The sequence below is a fragment of the Lolium perenne genome, chromosome 6, assembly GCF_019359855.2.
Source record: "Lolium perenne isolate Kyuss_39 chromosome 6, Kyuss_2.0, whole genome shotgun sequence".
Taxonomy (NCBI): Eukaryota; Viridiplantae; Streptophyta; class Magnoliopsida; order Poales; family Poaceae; genus Lolium; species Lolium perenne.
Genome location: NC_067249.2, coordinates 206531966 through 206547396, shown reverse-complemented (window position 1 = coordinate 206547396; position 15431 = coordinate 206531966). Strand labels below are relative to the sequence as shown.

Below are 15431 nucleotides of genomic sequence, written 5' to 3'. Positions count from 1 at the left end.
AACAAAGTGACAAGCATAGGAAGATAAAACACAAGTAACTTCAAGATTCTCAACATAAAGAGGGGAAACTTAATATTATTAAGATGCATATAACTATGTTTCCCTCTCTCATAATAACTTTCAGTAGTATCATTGATGACATCCACAATATACCCATCACTTAAAACATTCTTATCATGGTTCATATGCATAAAAGTATCATTAATTTTGGCATAAGAAGAGTTCTTCTCATTAATAGTGATTGGAGCAAGATTACTATCAAGAATTTGAACATGGTAAACAAGTTGCATACTAAGGGAATTGTTTTTGGCAATCCAATCATAACTATGACAAGTTTCATAAGGATAATTATAACCTATATCATAGCATTCTTTATAATAATCATCAAAGATTGGAGGCATAGTGTCATCATAAGAAATAGAATAGTTATATTTCACAGTATGTTCATCTGTGACTGTACCATCATTGTTACTAGAAGGAGATGTATCAAACATATAATGATCAGTAGCAAAAAGATTTTCAAACACCTCATCCCCAAGCTTAGAGCTTTCTATATCATTATGGGAGGAAGCATGGATAGTACTGATACTATGACAATTATTATCATCATCATTTTCAGAATTAGTTTCCCAGAGATTTTTAATATCAAAAGTAGTGTGCTTTTCTAAATCATGATCACTAATGTATGTAAAGGGCATAGGAAGGTAATTGTATTCAGATTCATTATCATAATAGTCATTAGGAGCAACATACTTACGGTTACCTATCGTTATCTCATTCACGCGGGGATATGCCATTACCTCTTTCTCTTTATCCCCTTCTTCTTCTTCTTCTTTGTTCCCTTCTTCTTTTTATTCTTTTCTTCCTTCTCCTCGTTCCCTTCTTTAGGAGGAAGAGGCTTGAAGGGAGGCTTCTCCACATAACCTGATTTATTTCTAGAAACAATAGAAGAAACTTGGGAGGATTCCTCCTTTTCATTAATAAGTTCAAAACACACATCGGTCCTATCATATTTTGGCAAGGTGTCATCTTCTAAAATATTTTGTATGTAAGTATTTATATGGCAATTATCAATGCAATAAGAAAAACACCCATGCAGGACATCATCAATATCAAGATCACTCATATGTAACAAAGAGATTTTTCTTGATAACTCTTCACACCACAAAAATAAAGTAAGTTCATCATGCTGATTAGGAGTAATTTCATCATCACAATACAAGCTTGCAGCACTAATGGGGTTCAAATTATCATTAGATGAGCATTGAAAATTAAAATGACCCGCTCTATGGCAAAGTTCACAAATAAAAGGATAGATGGCACAAACTTTTTTACCAAGATCATCTAGAGCCCTAGACCACTTTCTAGTTTTTTCATTAATATGATGGATACAATATTCATCTTCAATTTGATTAATTCCACAAGGTCTATGCATTCCACAAAAATTAGCATGCTTATAGGAAATAGCATTCTTAGGAGTTTGAGCATGTTTATTGCAATCATGAACAACAATTTCATCTTTCATGCAAGCATCTTTAAAAGGTTCATGATACTTATCAAAATTCTTCTTAGGCAATTCAAAATGAGAGGCAAAAGCTTTATAAAGATTTGCAACAATTTGAGAGTCAAGACCATAAGTAGCACTCATATTTCGAATTTTATCAGTATCCATAAAAGTTTCAATGTATTCATAATCATAATTTATACCGGACTCTTTACCTTTGTCGTTCTCCCATCCTTCAGTATTCTCCTGAATTCTTTCAAGAAGATCCCACCTAGCTTCAACCTCCTTGCTTGCGAAAGATCCCTCCAAACAGGCATCTAGATAGTCCTTGTGATGTCCTGAAAGCCTTGCATAAAAATTATTAATAATAACATTACGGGGGAGCTCATGAATGGGACATTTGAGCATTAGTGACTTCAATCTCCCCATGCTTGAGAAATACTCTCTCCATCACGAGGATAAAAGTTGTAAATGTAATTCCTATCAATATGCACTTCATGAGGACGATAAAATTTAGAATAAAAGAGAGATACAATTTCCTCCCAACCAAGAGAATGACTATTCTTCAGCAATTTATACCAATGCGCCGCTTTACCAGACAGCGAAATAGAGAATAGTTTCTTCCTCACTTCATCCATAGAGATACCTGCACACTTGAATAACCCGCATAATTCATGCAAAAACAGTAAATGATCTCCAGGATGGACAGTTCCATCCCCTTCATAGTGGTTATCCATAACACGTTCAATAATTTTCATGGGTATCTTGAAAGCAGTACTTGCAGTAGGTGGATTTAAAATATCACAAGCATCATTAGAGTTATCGCATATGGGAGATAAAATATTATCAGAGCAAATTTTCTCCCCTAAAGATGGGAAGCTAAAAAGATCATAAAAACTAGCTTCCCCAAGCTTAGACTTCTCCATAGCATTAGCAGTGATTGCGTTCATACTAATAACATTGCTACTAGCATGCAAATAAGGTTCCATAGGTTTTTTCATTTTCGCATCAAACAATTCATGTCTTAACTTAGGAAATAAATTAAAAAGCTCACAGTTGTTTTCCATTATGCCTTACTAGTGTAAAACAAGAAACAAAAAGATGCAATTGCAGGATCTAAAGGAAATAGCTTCGAGCACTTACAACGGCGCCAGAAAATAACTTAGTTACCTGGGACCGAAGTGTGAGTGCCTTTTACCTTTCCTCCCCGGCAACAGCGCCAGAAAATAGCTTGATGTCTACTCACGCTTCTTTTCCTGTAGAAAGTGTTGGGCCTCCAAGAGCAGAGGTTTGTAGAACAGCAGCAAGTTTTCCCTTAAGTGGATCACGCAAGGTTTATCGAACTCAGGGAGGAAGAGGTCAAAGATATCCCTCTCAAGCAACCCTGCAATCACGATACAAGAAGTCTCTTGTGTCCCCAACACACCTAATACACTTGTCAGATGTATAGGTGCACTAGTTCGGCGAAGAGATAGTGAAATACCAGTAGTATGGATGTATATGAGTGGTAATAGCAATCTGAATAAAATATGGCAGCGAGCAAACATGCAACAGAACAGTAAATAAACAGAACAGTAAATACCACTCTACACTCTCTTGTTGGATGACAAACACCATTAATTGTGTAGGGCTACAAGAGCACCTCAATGCCGGAGTTAACAAGCTCCACAACATTTGATGTTCATATTTAAGTAACCTTAGAGTGCATGATAGACCAACGCAATTATACCGAGTACTAACATAGCATGCACACTGTCACCGACAGACTATGAAAGGGGGAATAGATTGCATCAATACCATCATAGTAATAGTTAACTTCATAATCTACAAGAGATCACAATCATAGCTTATACCAAGTACTACATGATGCACAGACTATCAACATTACATCATGGAGGAGGAATAGTCTACTTTAATAACATCACTAGAGTAGCACATAGATGATATTCAACTAGATCACAAAGAGAGAGATGAACCACATTGCTACAGCAGAGCCCTCAGCCCCGGGGGTGAACTACTCCCTCCTCATCATGGAGACAGCGATGGCGGTGAAGATGGCGGTGAAGATGGCGGTGGAGATGGCTTCCGGGGGCAATTCCCCGTCCCGGCAGGGTGCCGGAACAGAGACTTCTGTCCCCCAAATTGGAGTTTCGCGATGGCGGCGGCTCTGGAAGGTTTTCTGGTGTTTCGTCAATCCGTGTCGAAGATTTAGGTCAGAGGCAACTTATAGGCGAAGAGGCGGAGTCGGAGGGGCCACGGGGCCTCCTCACACTAGGGGAGCGCACCCCCCCTGGGCCGCGCCGCCACCTTGTGTGGGCCCCCAGGGTTCCCCTCTGGCCCCTCTCTGACTCTCTGGAAGGTTCCGGGAAAAATAAGATGTTGGGCATTGATTTCGTCCGATTCCGAGAATATTTCCTTTGTAGGATTTCTGAAACCAAAAACAGCAGATAACAGCAACTGGCACTTCGGCATCTCGTCAATAGGTTAGTTCCGGAAAAAGCATAAAATCATCATAAAGTGTGAACAAAACATGTAGGTATTGTCATAAAACAAGCATGGAACATCAGAAATTATAGATACGTTGGAGACGTATCAGTGCGGCTGTTACAACCTCTCCTCGCAGCCCAAGCGGAGGTGGTAAGCGCTGAGTTGCAGGCTATGCTCGCCGCTCGATTGGAGGAGGTGTTCTAGCCTCTTCACGATTTGGTCTCCGCTGTGCAGGATTGGACTGATCAAGTCTCAACCCTCTGGGAGCTGGGGCCGAGCATGATGAAGCTGATTCTCCAGTTGTGGACAGTGCTAAGGATTCTCGTCTGATGTGGCTGGCTTCTCATCCAAGATGTGTGCTGTGATGGTGCAGTCTACGAATGATCCTCTTGATTTGGACTTCATGTTAGCGTGTACAAATAGCTATAGTTAGTTGTATTTGTCTTGGACTCTAATTATAACTGTACCCTAACTCTTGGCCTTTGGCCCAATATATAAACACATGAACCCCACGTATACGTGAGAGGCTTCCCCCAAAACCCTTCTACATGGTATGAGATACGTTTAGATCCTAAACCCTAAAAAGCTGCCGCCGCCTAGACCATCTAGCACAACCGCTGCCCCTCTCCTCCGCTGCCACGATGACCTCCCCTGGTCAGCTTGACTCCACCTCGGGCGCCCTCGTCTCCCTCCCCACCGGCTCCCTTCCCGCTGGCGGCATGATGCGCAGCAATGCGCTCGTCGGCCTCTCCCTCGACGCCTCCAACTACACCAAGTGGAGCATCTACATGAAAGCTTCCATCGGCCGCGCCGGTCTCATCGGCCACATCGACGGCACCACCGCCGCCAACCTCGCCGATCCGACGTGGTCATCCAATGACTACGCCGTCCTCAACTACCTCCACTCCGGGATCAGCGAGGATGTAGCCGACATGGTCCTCTCCCGCGACCAGACGGCGCGCCAGCTTTGGCTCTCCCTTCTCGAGCTCTTCTCTGCCAACAAGGCCAGCAAAGCGATCTACCTCGACAACGACTCCCGTCAGCTGGTCCAAGGCGCCTCCTTGATCACCGAGAACTGTCGCCGGTAGAAGCAGCTCTCCGATGCCCTCGCTGACAACGACTCCCCGGTCTCCAACTGCGCGCTCGTCCTCAACACTCTGCGTGGGCTCGGGCCTCGGTTCGCCTCGGCCGCCACCGTCATCTCCATGACAGAGCCGCTGCCCACCTTTGTTAGGGCGCGGAGCATGTTCCTCATGGAGGAGATGCAGCAGGCCAACACCGCCTCCAACGCGGTGTCCACCGCCCTCGTTGCCCAGGCGCGTCCCCCCGCGCCTCCATGCACTGGCACGACCTACCGCGATGACTCCACCTCCACCGGCTCGGGCAAACCCTTCACCAAGCACAAGAAGAACAAGCCCCGGAACGGCCGCAGCTCCACCACGCAACGCCCCGCGACGCCTGCCCCTTCGGGCCCATGGGTGTGTTTTTCGCCGGGTAATGGGTAGTGGCGTGCCCCTAGCATCCTCGGTCTGCGTCCCGCGGTCCCCCAGGCATACCACACCACAGCGGCGCCACTCTTCCAGTCGGCTCCATCATCGTCCTCTACACCAACATGGGATAACTCGGCGCTCATCGCGGCGCTGAACAGCCTCGCCCTTCAACAGGGCGGCTGGATCATGGACTCGGGGGCCTCCTCGCACATGACCAATGATGATGGTAATTTCTCTAGCTCGGTACCCCTCTCGCCTCCACACTTTGTTACCATCGGCAACGGCAGTAATATTCCTATTGCGTCTTCCGGTCATGTCACTTTTTCCTCTCCCACCGGCCACTCGTTCAAACTCAACAATGTTCTTCATGTTCCTTGTCTTATTCGTAATTTGCTTTCCATTCGCAAATTTACTCGCGATAATGCTTGCACTATTGAGTTTGACGCCTTTGGTTTCTCTCTGAAGGACCTGAAGGCCCGTCGTGTGATTCTTCGTTGCAATAGTGATGGAGATCTCTACACTTTCCTTGGCACCGTCTTCCACCGCCATAGTCGTCACCGCCATGCGCCCACCGCCGCCTTGCTGGTCACCGCCCCTGAAGATCGCTGGCATCAGCGTCTTGGTCACCCTGGACACGATGTTATGTCCTCTCTTCGGCGTTTAGCGTTTATCAAGTGTAATAAAGTGCGTCGCCCATCTGTTTGCCACGCCTGCCAACTCAGCAAACATGTGCGGTTGCCGTTTAGTTAGTCTACTTCATCGTCTATTGCTGTTTTTTTATTTGATTCACTGTGATTTGTGGACATCTCCAATTATTAGTAATTCTGGTTTTCGATATTACCTTGTGATTGTCGATGACTATTCTCATTATTATTGGTCGTTCCCTTTGCGCAACAAATCTGATGCTGCCATCACTCTTGTGAATTTTTTCGCGTACGCTCCTACTCAATTCAACACCACTATTCGTTCTCTTCAAACAAACAACGGCACCGAGTTCATCAACTCCGCTGTTAATACACTTCTAAACTCTAGTGGTACCATGCTCCGTCTTTCGTGTCCTTACACGTCGCAGCAAAATTGCAAGGCCAAGCGCGCCATCCGCACCATCAATGACACTATGCGCACCATCATGTTTCATGCTCATGCTCCCTCACAGTTTTGGGCTGAAGCGCTAGCCACCGCCACTGATCTTCTTAACCGGCGTCCTAGCACCGCGATCAAGTCGCGGATCCCTTACACCCTCCTCCTTGGTCGGTCACCTCCCTATGATCGCCTCCGGGTCTTCGGTTGTCTTTGTTACCCTAATGTGACGTCCACCACCAAACACAAACTGAGTCCTCGTTATCTCCCATGTGTTTTCCTTGGTTATCCGTATAATCATCGGGGGTACCGATGCTATGATCTGTCTACAGGAAAAGTGCTAATCTCGCGACATGTTGTCTTCGATGAGACTATTTTTCCATTTCAGATTGCTGCCGTTACTCCTACGACACATCAGGTGCTGCCACGTCGGCTCGACTTCCTCTTCACCGACCTGGACATGCCACTTGTGGGACAGGCTATCGCTGCTGCCCGCGCTCCTGCCGCAAGCCCTGCCGCGACCTCACGGCAGGCTGCCACCGCTGACCGGAAGGCTGCCGCGGCCCCTTCCTCTGCTGCACGGTAGACCTCCTCCACGACCTCGTCATCGACCCCTGCCGCACCCTCTGTTGCTGCTCCTGTGGTCAAAATCACAAGGTCCGGGTGTGTCAGTCGCCTGAAGGACAGGCTCAATCTCAATGTCTCCGACACGACTGTTGCACTTGTGCCTACTACATATCGTCAAGCCATGGAGGACCCCAACTGGCGGTCGGCCATGGCTGATGAGCATCAGGCTCTCCTCAACAACAACACATGGTCTCTTGTACCTCGCCCTCCTGGTGCCAACATTGTCACCGGCAAGTGGATCTTTCGGCATAAGTTTCACTCAGATGGCACTCTAGCGCGGTACAAAGCTCGATGGGTGGTTCGTGGTTATTCCTAGCGTCATGGAATTGACTACGATGAGACGTTCAGTCCTATTGTCAAGCCTGCTACCATCCGGTTGGTTCTCACCATCGTTGTCTCTAGCTCATGGCCTATACGCCAGCTTGATGTCAATAATGCTTTTCTCAATGGAAATCTTGATGAAGTGGTTTATTGCCAGCAGCCTCCTGGTTTTGTTGATGAAGCCTGTCCTGATCATGTGTGTCGCCTACACAAGTCCTTGTATGGATTAAAGCAGGCCCCCCGAGCATGGTATCAACGGTTTGCTACTCATCTCGGGACGCTAGGATTTTTTTGCTTCTGCCACGGATACCTCGCTGTTTGTGCTTCGGTCAGGAGTTGATACAGCCTATCTCTTGCTCTATGTGAATGATATTATTCTGACTGCCTCCTCTACCCAGTTTTTCCAGGGTCTTCTTGATCAGCTTCATCGGGAGTTCGCCATGACAGATCTTGGACCACTTCACTTCTTTCTGGGTATTGCTGTGACACGAAACGTCGATGGACTCTTCCTCTCTCAGCGGCAGTATGCAATGGATCTTCTGCAGCGAGCTGGAATGTCTGATTGCCATCCTGTGGCGATCCCATGTTGACACTCAAGCTAAGCTTTCTGGTTCTGATGGTGACATTCTTGCTGATGCTACCGAGTACAGGAGTCTCGCCGGCGCTCTTCAGTATCTTACACTGACGCTTCCTGACATCTCCTACGCAGTGCAACAAATCTGTTTGCACATGCATGCACCTCGTGCCCCTCACCTTTCTCTGGTGAAGCGAGTGCTTCACTACGTGCGCGGCACACTGGAGTTCGGCCTTCATCTCCGGGCCTCCTCCTCGACGTCACTCACAGCTTACTCTGATGCTGACTGGACGGGATGTGTTGACTCCCGCCGATCGACATCTGGCTACTGCGTCTACTATGGTGACAGTCTTATCTCCTGGTCCACTAGGCGATAGATGACTGTTTCACGGTCCAGTGCAGAGGCCGAATATAGAGCTGTGGCTCATGCTGTTGGATACGTCAAGTTCTCCAGGAGCTTCATCGACCTCTTCATTCTGCTACTCTGGTTTATTGTGACAATGTTTCTGCCATATACATGTCCTCTAATCTAGTCTAGCATCACCGCACCAAGCATATCGAGATCGACATCCACTTCGCTCGTGAGAAGGTGTCTCTTGGCGAGGTTCGAGTGTTGCATGTTCCGTCTTCACTTCAGTTCGCCGATGTGATGACTAAGGGGCTGCCAACTCAGCTCTTCCTCGACTTTCGGTCCAGTCTTTGCGTCCGGGAGCCTCCTGCTGCGACTGCGCGAGGGGGGGGGGGGTGTTAGCGTGTACAGATAGGTATAGTTAGTTGTATTTGTCTTGTACTTTAATTGTAATTGTACCCTAACTCTTGGCCTTTGGCCCAATATATAAACACAGGAATCCCCCGTATTACACGTGAGAGGCTTCCCCCAAAACCCTTCTACACTTTATCTTTCCCGAGAAGGTGCCTCGAGATGTGGAGGAGCAAGGCAAGGGGACAACAGGTGGCCCTAAGATCTTGGAGGTTTCCGAGGTCGACGCTTCGTTGGTTGGCAGCTGGGTGCCGATTGACATGTCGTCTTCTTCCTTGCGGGATGGTTACTTGAGAAGTTTCAATTGCATAGAGCCACTTTCCTTGCTCGACACACCGATTCTTGTGCAGATCGAAGGGGACTCCACTTGTGTTGGGAGGCGTAGTGGACGTTTGGACGTCAATAACAAGCATTGCAACATCCCTATTGCCAAGCGCGCTGAATACAGGTTGGCAAAGTCTTTCGGTGAGCTGCCAAAGGATTCGATCCCACAGAAAGGCTTCGAGGAAGATGTGCAAGAGAAGATGAAGTCATACCTGCGGCTGTGCAAGAAGCCTACATCGCCCATGGCGACCCAGGCAATTCGCGAGTTGGTACTGGCTAATGTTTAGCCGCTGTCTTCTTAAGGTTAGGCGCAAGTTCTCTCCTTGTTGTTGCGAGAGTGCGTTTGAGATAGCAGAGATAGGCCTGGTTGGTTGTGAGGGCCTAGGTCCTAGGGAGACTTGTGTGGATGTTCCCTAAGTTGTAGTCAGGTGTGAGCTGTATGATTTTCGGGTCCCGTTTTCATATTAACTGGATCAATTTTCCTCTTCTTATAATGCAATAATGCAATGCAGGAGCTCCCGCACTCTAACAAGGTTCCGTAAAAAAATAAGTTTTATCGGGATTAATTTTGTTTAGTTTGGTTGAACAGATTTAATTTGAAATGTAAAGACACCGTCTGCTCATTTGGTTCGATCGGGAATCGCACCGGTTCGGGCTATACGGGTTCGTGCCCTTCTCTGTTTACTCGAGCCGACCCAGTTAAATTCCACGAACGGCGAGGCTTCAAGTAGCGCAGACGGAAAACACGAATCAACAGCCGTGCGCGCCTGCAGAGCTCGTGCGTGGTTGCCCTCGCCGCTGCTCCCTGCGCGGGTACCGTCGCCGCCGCCGACGACAACGAGACCCAGCGTCGATCATGGTGAGTACTTTATCCGACCACCTACTTGTGCAGTCGTTCAGCCGGAACTGCTCGTCCGGATCTGCTCGATCACCGATTTGATTAGCGGGGGATTTTTTTAGTGCTACCAGTGTTTATTTGGGCTGAATTGCGCGTGGCCTGGATAATATAGTTTTATTTCCCGTGGGAAGCTAGGTTTTCAGGTGGGGGCGATTCGTGAGACGGATGCTCTAATTTCCGTTTAACTATTTACATGTGAAGGATTTCCCGTTTACTTGCTCTCCGATGGTCAGTGCCATATTAAGGAATATAGGCCAATATATCACTTAAACTTCGCTTGTTTCCAGACGCAGTTCAACTCTAGAAATTTGTTCATCTGGCGGCTTGTTGAAACCATCTTCACCAACTCCTTGTATGACCGAAAGTTCTATTCAGCTTTTATCCAATGAGCGACATATCTCTTGTCATATATGCTGTAGGAGTACACACATCCGGCTCAGAGTCCATGTCTGTGGGATGTTAGTTGCAACCTTAAACATCTGCTCTTGTTAATGATATTTTTAGAACCGCATTATGACATTAAAAAAAGAATGATTCTCTCGTTTGAGGAACTGTTTCTTAGAAATCCCATGTCTGGAGCATTTTCGATTGGTCCATCCTAATATTGGATGGTGGCATAGTTTATGCTCCGATATTTGTTGGCTTCTGATGACTACACAGTAGGAGTTGTTGTGTGGACAGATACGGGCCAGACATATATTCACATTAGACTTGCTACGTTTTGTTTTTATCAAATGAGTTCCCTGTCTTAAATATGGCCATATTAAGCTAAATGGATAAACAGTTTTATTCTAAGGGGGGATTGTAAGCCAACATTAACCGAAAATAGTATGTGAACCCAGTTTGGTTTTGGAGTGTTTTTTTGTTGAGTTTTTGGATATGGCTTTCAAAGGATTTTTTTATTATTCAAAGATTTGAGGTGTTTGGGCACAACAAGCTCTGTAGTTCTATGAAACCATGCTGTTGTAATTCCTAACTTTATTCTACTTTACTGCGGTCCTTGTTGCAACCTGTGGTTCGTGCGTCATTGTTTGTGGTAGTGGTTTGAAAACGGACAAGTTTGAAGTTCATTGCAAGTCATTCGTAGCTCTACTAGTTAGATATATTGGCCCCAGCTATCATATTGTGTTATCTGAATATGGGATTGCTGAATTAAGGAGTCACTGTTTACTTCACTTGTGGATTCAGGTTATATATTGCTCAGATTTTATGCCTCGGAATAAATGTAGCCTCATAACATTCTTTTGCTGTAGAATTTTCAGTGCCACTTTGGTCATACAATTATTCGTGCACGCCCTTTGCCTGATCGAAATATACACTGATACCTTTTCATATTCAACATGGTTATTTAGATATTCAGAGTCGTATTCCTTTGTACATTGCTACTTCATTACATCCAAAGTCCGCATTCAGTTATCCACACCAAGTAAATCCTAAGGTGTGCTAACTGATGAAAATTTTCAGGCTAGCCTTGCTGAGTCTTTCTTGGCTGATCTTGACGAGCTATCGGATAATGAACCCTGTCAAGTGAGTCGAATTTATATTTTTATTATTGAAAGAAAATATGTGGTACAACGACATTTTTTCCTTACTGACATATGTGTACTTACCATATTTCAGGAAGAGGTAAACGCAGAGGCAGTGAATATGGAAGAAAACGTTGATGGCAGCATCTCTGACCTCATCAAATCTGTTTATTGCGACGATCTTGATAGTATCTCAAAACTTCAGAAGACACAATATTATAATGACATAATACAGGTAAGAGATATGACTTTTACACCCCAATTTGTTGCATGATATAAAACAGCTGTGGAATATTTTTTCTGACTGGCTAACAGAATAACTATACCAGTATATAATGGATGACACTGTTGTTCCTGATTCTTAGGACTTTTAATGGATTTCCAAGTGTTTTTCACCTGCGGATATGCTAAATAGTTTACCAAAGAAACCTTCATATGTTCAGGTATATTATGGCTACTGAATCACATAAACATTTAATTTTGCCCTCTAATACTAACTTCAGTCACTGCCATTCTTCCTCAAACATTGATGCATGTTAGCATGTATCTTAGAATGTAAGCAAACAAACTACCTTTCCTTTTATGGAGCAATTGTGTTCATTCCTTCAATGTATCTGTGTGGATCAGAGTTGACTTTGATTTCTTGAGCATCGGTATATTCCATAATTTCTTCTCTCTATTCTACTTAAAATTTAGTCCTTAACTGCTCTAAGTTCCACCATCACTATTCATTTAGTTCGGTCAGCATACTGACCATTTTCACTTGTTTGCAACAGAAAGTTGAAGATGCCGTCCAGAGAGCCACAACTGTTCCCAACCAAGGAAGCATTCTGGAGGACCTGGATTATCAACTTATTGTTGATTGCAACGCTTTATCAGTAGATATTGACAATGAGATCAGTACTGTCCATAGTTTCATACGGGACAAGTATAAGCTTAAGCTTCCCCTACTAGAATCCCGGATTCAACATCCCATCGATTATGCCCGTGTTGTCAAGAAGATCGGAAATGAAGTAGATTTAACCCAAGTTGACTTGAAGGGTCTTTTACCTTCTGCAGACATAATGTGGATTACTATGACAGAATCAACTAGTAGGGAACCTCTTTCTAACGTAAATTTAGTAAAAACCAATGAAGCATGTGATAGAGCTCTTACCCTGGATGCAGCAAAGAAGAAAATACTTGACTTCGTTGCGAGCCAAATGGGACACATTGCACCAAATCTTACTGCCATTGTTGGCAGCAATGTTGCCTCAAAACTAATGGTAGATGCTGGTGGTTTGGAAGCACTAGCAAAAATGCCTGCCTGTAATGTTCAACTTCTCGGAGCAAAGAAGAAAAATCCATGTGGATTTTCTAGTGCAGTGTCTCAGTTTCGTGTTGGTTATCTTGAGCAGACTGAAGTATTGCAAAGCACGCCTCCATCTTTAAGAACTCGCTCTCTTAGGCTTATAGCTGCAAAATCAACATTAGCAGCAAGAATTGATTCTATAAGAGGTGATACAACTGGAAATTCTGGGAAAAACTTTTTGGAAGAAATCCGCAAGAGAGTCGTAAAATGGCAAGAACCGCCACAGGCAAAGTTCCCAAAGCCACTCCCTGTCCCTGACTCTATTCCTAAAAAGAAGAGAGGGGGTCGTCGACTCCGGAAAATGAAAGAAAGGTTAGTTGTTTAAGCGGACATATTATACAATCTTGTGCCTAGTTCTCCAATTAATTGGCCGATGCATGTTAATCTGCTACTTATCTCTTATAATTTATAACTGTGTACTTGATTTTGCAGATATGCACAAACCGACATGATGAAGCTTGCAAATAGGATGCAGTTTGGCGTGCCAGAGAAGAGCTCATTAGGTTAGTTATTCTATAGATGTAAAACTTCTTATTTCCGTAGATATACATGTGAATCGGAATAGTATTTCGTTTAGTTTAACCATGTATGAACTTAAATATATTTTTTCGGACATAATTGTGTATTTTTTATTAGGTGATGGCTTAGGGAAAGGTTATGGATTACTTGGACAAGCAGGAAGCGGGAAATTACGTTTGTCAATTGGTCAAAGCAAACTTGCTGCTAAAGTTGCTAAAGGGTGAGCAATTTAATGTTTTCATTTCTTCTCATTTTATCCTGAAATGGAAGATATCCGATGTTATGGTGGAGCGTAAAGTACATTTCCATTATCAAGCCTGTGCCAACATGGCTCAGAACTGCAAGGAATTTTCTGCAAAAATGTGAAGCTGGTCCTCAGTTAGGCATACTATTACAAAGTAAAGGTGCATGATAAATTTATATACAGGAAAATAATAGGAAATACTGCAGAATTATCAAGTAGTGGTTATCTCTTATTTTGTTGCATTGGTACCTTGTTTTACTCTTTTCACATGCCTGATTTTACTTCACTAGTTGCACAACAGTTACCCTCACATCTTCATAATCATCTCTCACAGGTTTCAGATTGTTTATACTGATGCATGTTGTTCATATGATCGTTTTTATTCACACTCTAATTTTGTCTACTTTGCTTTCACCATTAAATTTGTATCGTCTGCAGTATGTTTATTTGTATCCCTAATATTTTTGTCTCTACAACATCATTAACTTGGTCCCGCATTACTTCGTTTTATCAGATTCAAGGAGAAGAAGTACGGCAGCAGTGGGGTAAGGTCCGGGTTGACATTAAGTTTGGAATTTACGCCAGTTCAAGTAAGTTATTGCTTTAAACTTTAGTTGTCTTATTCTACTGTAGATGAATAACTTTATTATGTGCTACACAACCTCTCTTAATTTAATTCTGTAACCAGGCTACCAGCACATTTAGACGTCTATGCAATTTCGAATGAGTACTTGTTGATCTGTGTATACTTGGAGAGTAATAGAAGTGGTGTAGCATTTCGCCTCTACAATCTTGGTAGTTTTTTTTTGATGAAAAGTTACTGCAGATAATGTACTTGTTGATAGGTTTAGTGTTCTGTGTTACATAAAGCCCTAACTTTCGTGCTACGTTTTTTTTGTCCAGGGAATGGAACTGTCAAATCCGTTGCCCCAAGGTAACCTTCTTTTCAGTGGATGCGGAAGAACCTATTTTTCAGATGCAGGGGCATTTTCAAGTATCAAAAGGATCTGAAAGAAGTTTGTTCAACACCCATCACAATATTCATGCAGTTAGGAGAATCCTTGGGGTGATAATTTTGGTCCAATGAAAACCAGGTTTGCAATATCCGTTTCTGTTGGACATAGTTTTTGGCATTCTTGGCCATGATTTTCAGTCACAAATGTAGATATGGACCCTGTCTGCACTCACACTCATGGTATAATTTGTACTTTAGTGTTGTTTCTTGTAACAGCATTCATGTTAGCATTAGGTAGTCAAATAGCTATATACTTGATTTTATCACCTCATGTATATAGCATATGTATATATCCCATGTACAACAAAATGTTGTATTGCTGAGCAAAGGAATGTTCGCATCAAAGTGAAATCTTACTGCCCCTGTGGAATTTGAGTTGTTTCATGTGAAATTCCAACGTCCCAAGCATTACTTTTGAGTTTTACGTGGTATAACCACAAGAAAATTCAACCTATAGATCTTCTTGGCCAGAACTCAAATTCCTTGGTAGGCTTTCCACAGCCATTTTTATAGAATTTTATTCTCGCAACCACTTGCTATTTGCTAACCTCAATTCTGTGTGCACACACGTCCACGGTTTTTTTTGCTCCCCGTGGAGCTCACATATTGCTATCTGATGACTACAGAACAATGACAATATGACATGTAGTGATCAGGTGTCTTGTCAACCGAGGGCAAAAACCGTTGCAGTTTATTAGGCTGGAGGATTCT

At 44.0% G+C, this 15431-nt stretch overlaps 1 protein-coding gene across 2 annotated transcripts; it reads left to right on the top strand.

Annotated features, from left to right (window-relative positions):
• Positions 1-9868: 9868 nt before the first annotated feature.
• Positions 9869-15071, top strand: LOC127306280 (U4/U6 small nuclear ribonucleoprotein Prp31 homolog). 2 transcript variants are annotated; one of them, XM_051336897.2, is made up of 8 exons: positions 9869-10026; positions 11530-11592; positions 11686-11826; positions 12368-13254; positions 13375-13445; positions 13579-13681; positions 14220-14295; positions 14609-15071. In XM_051336897.2, the coding sequence occupies exons 1-8, from the start codon at positions 10024-10026 to the stop codon at positions 14714-14716; spliced, it is 1452 nt and encodes a 483-aa protein (XP_051192857.1). In that variant the 5' UTR covers positions 9869-10023; the 3' UTR covers positions 14717-15071. The 2 variants fall into 2 exon arrangements, with proteins under 2 accessions (XP_051192857.1, XP_051192858.1); XM_051336898.1 differs by lacking the exons at positions 9869-10026; positions 11530-11592 and adding an exon at positions 11907-12034 and having other exon boundaries at positions 11691-11826.
• Positions 15072-15431: the final 360 nt, after the last annotated feature.

What these genes read in the sequence shown, in the direction of transcription:
- LOC127306280 (XM_051336897.2), top strand. An exon ending in CGGATAATGAACCCTGTCAA is followed by an intron (nt 11,593 to 11,685) that starts GTGAGTCGAATT and finishes ACCATATTTCAG; the next exon opens with GAAGAGGTAAACGCAGAGGC. An exon ending in CTCCGGAAAATGAAAGAAAG is followed by an intron (nt 13,255 to 13,374) that starts GTTAGTTGTTTA and finishes TTGATTTTGCAG; the next exon opens with ATATGCACAAACCGACATGA.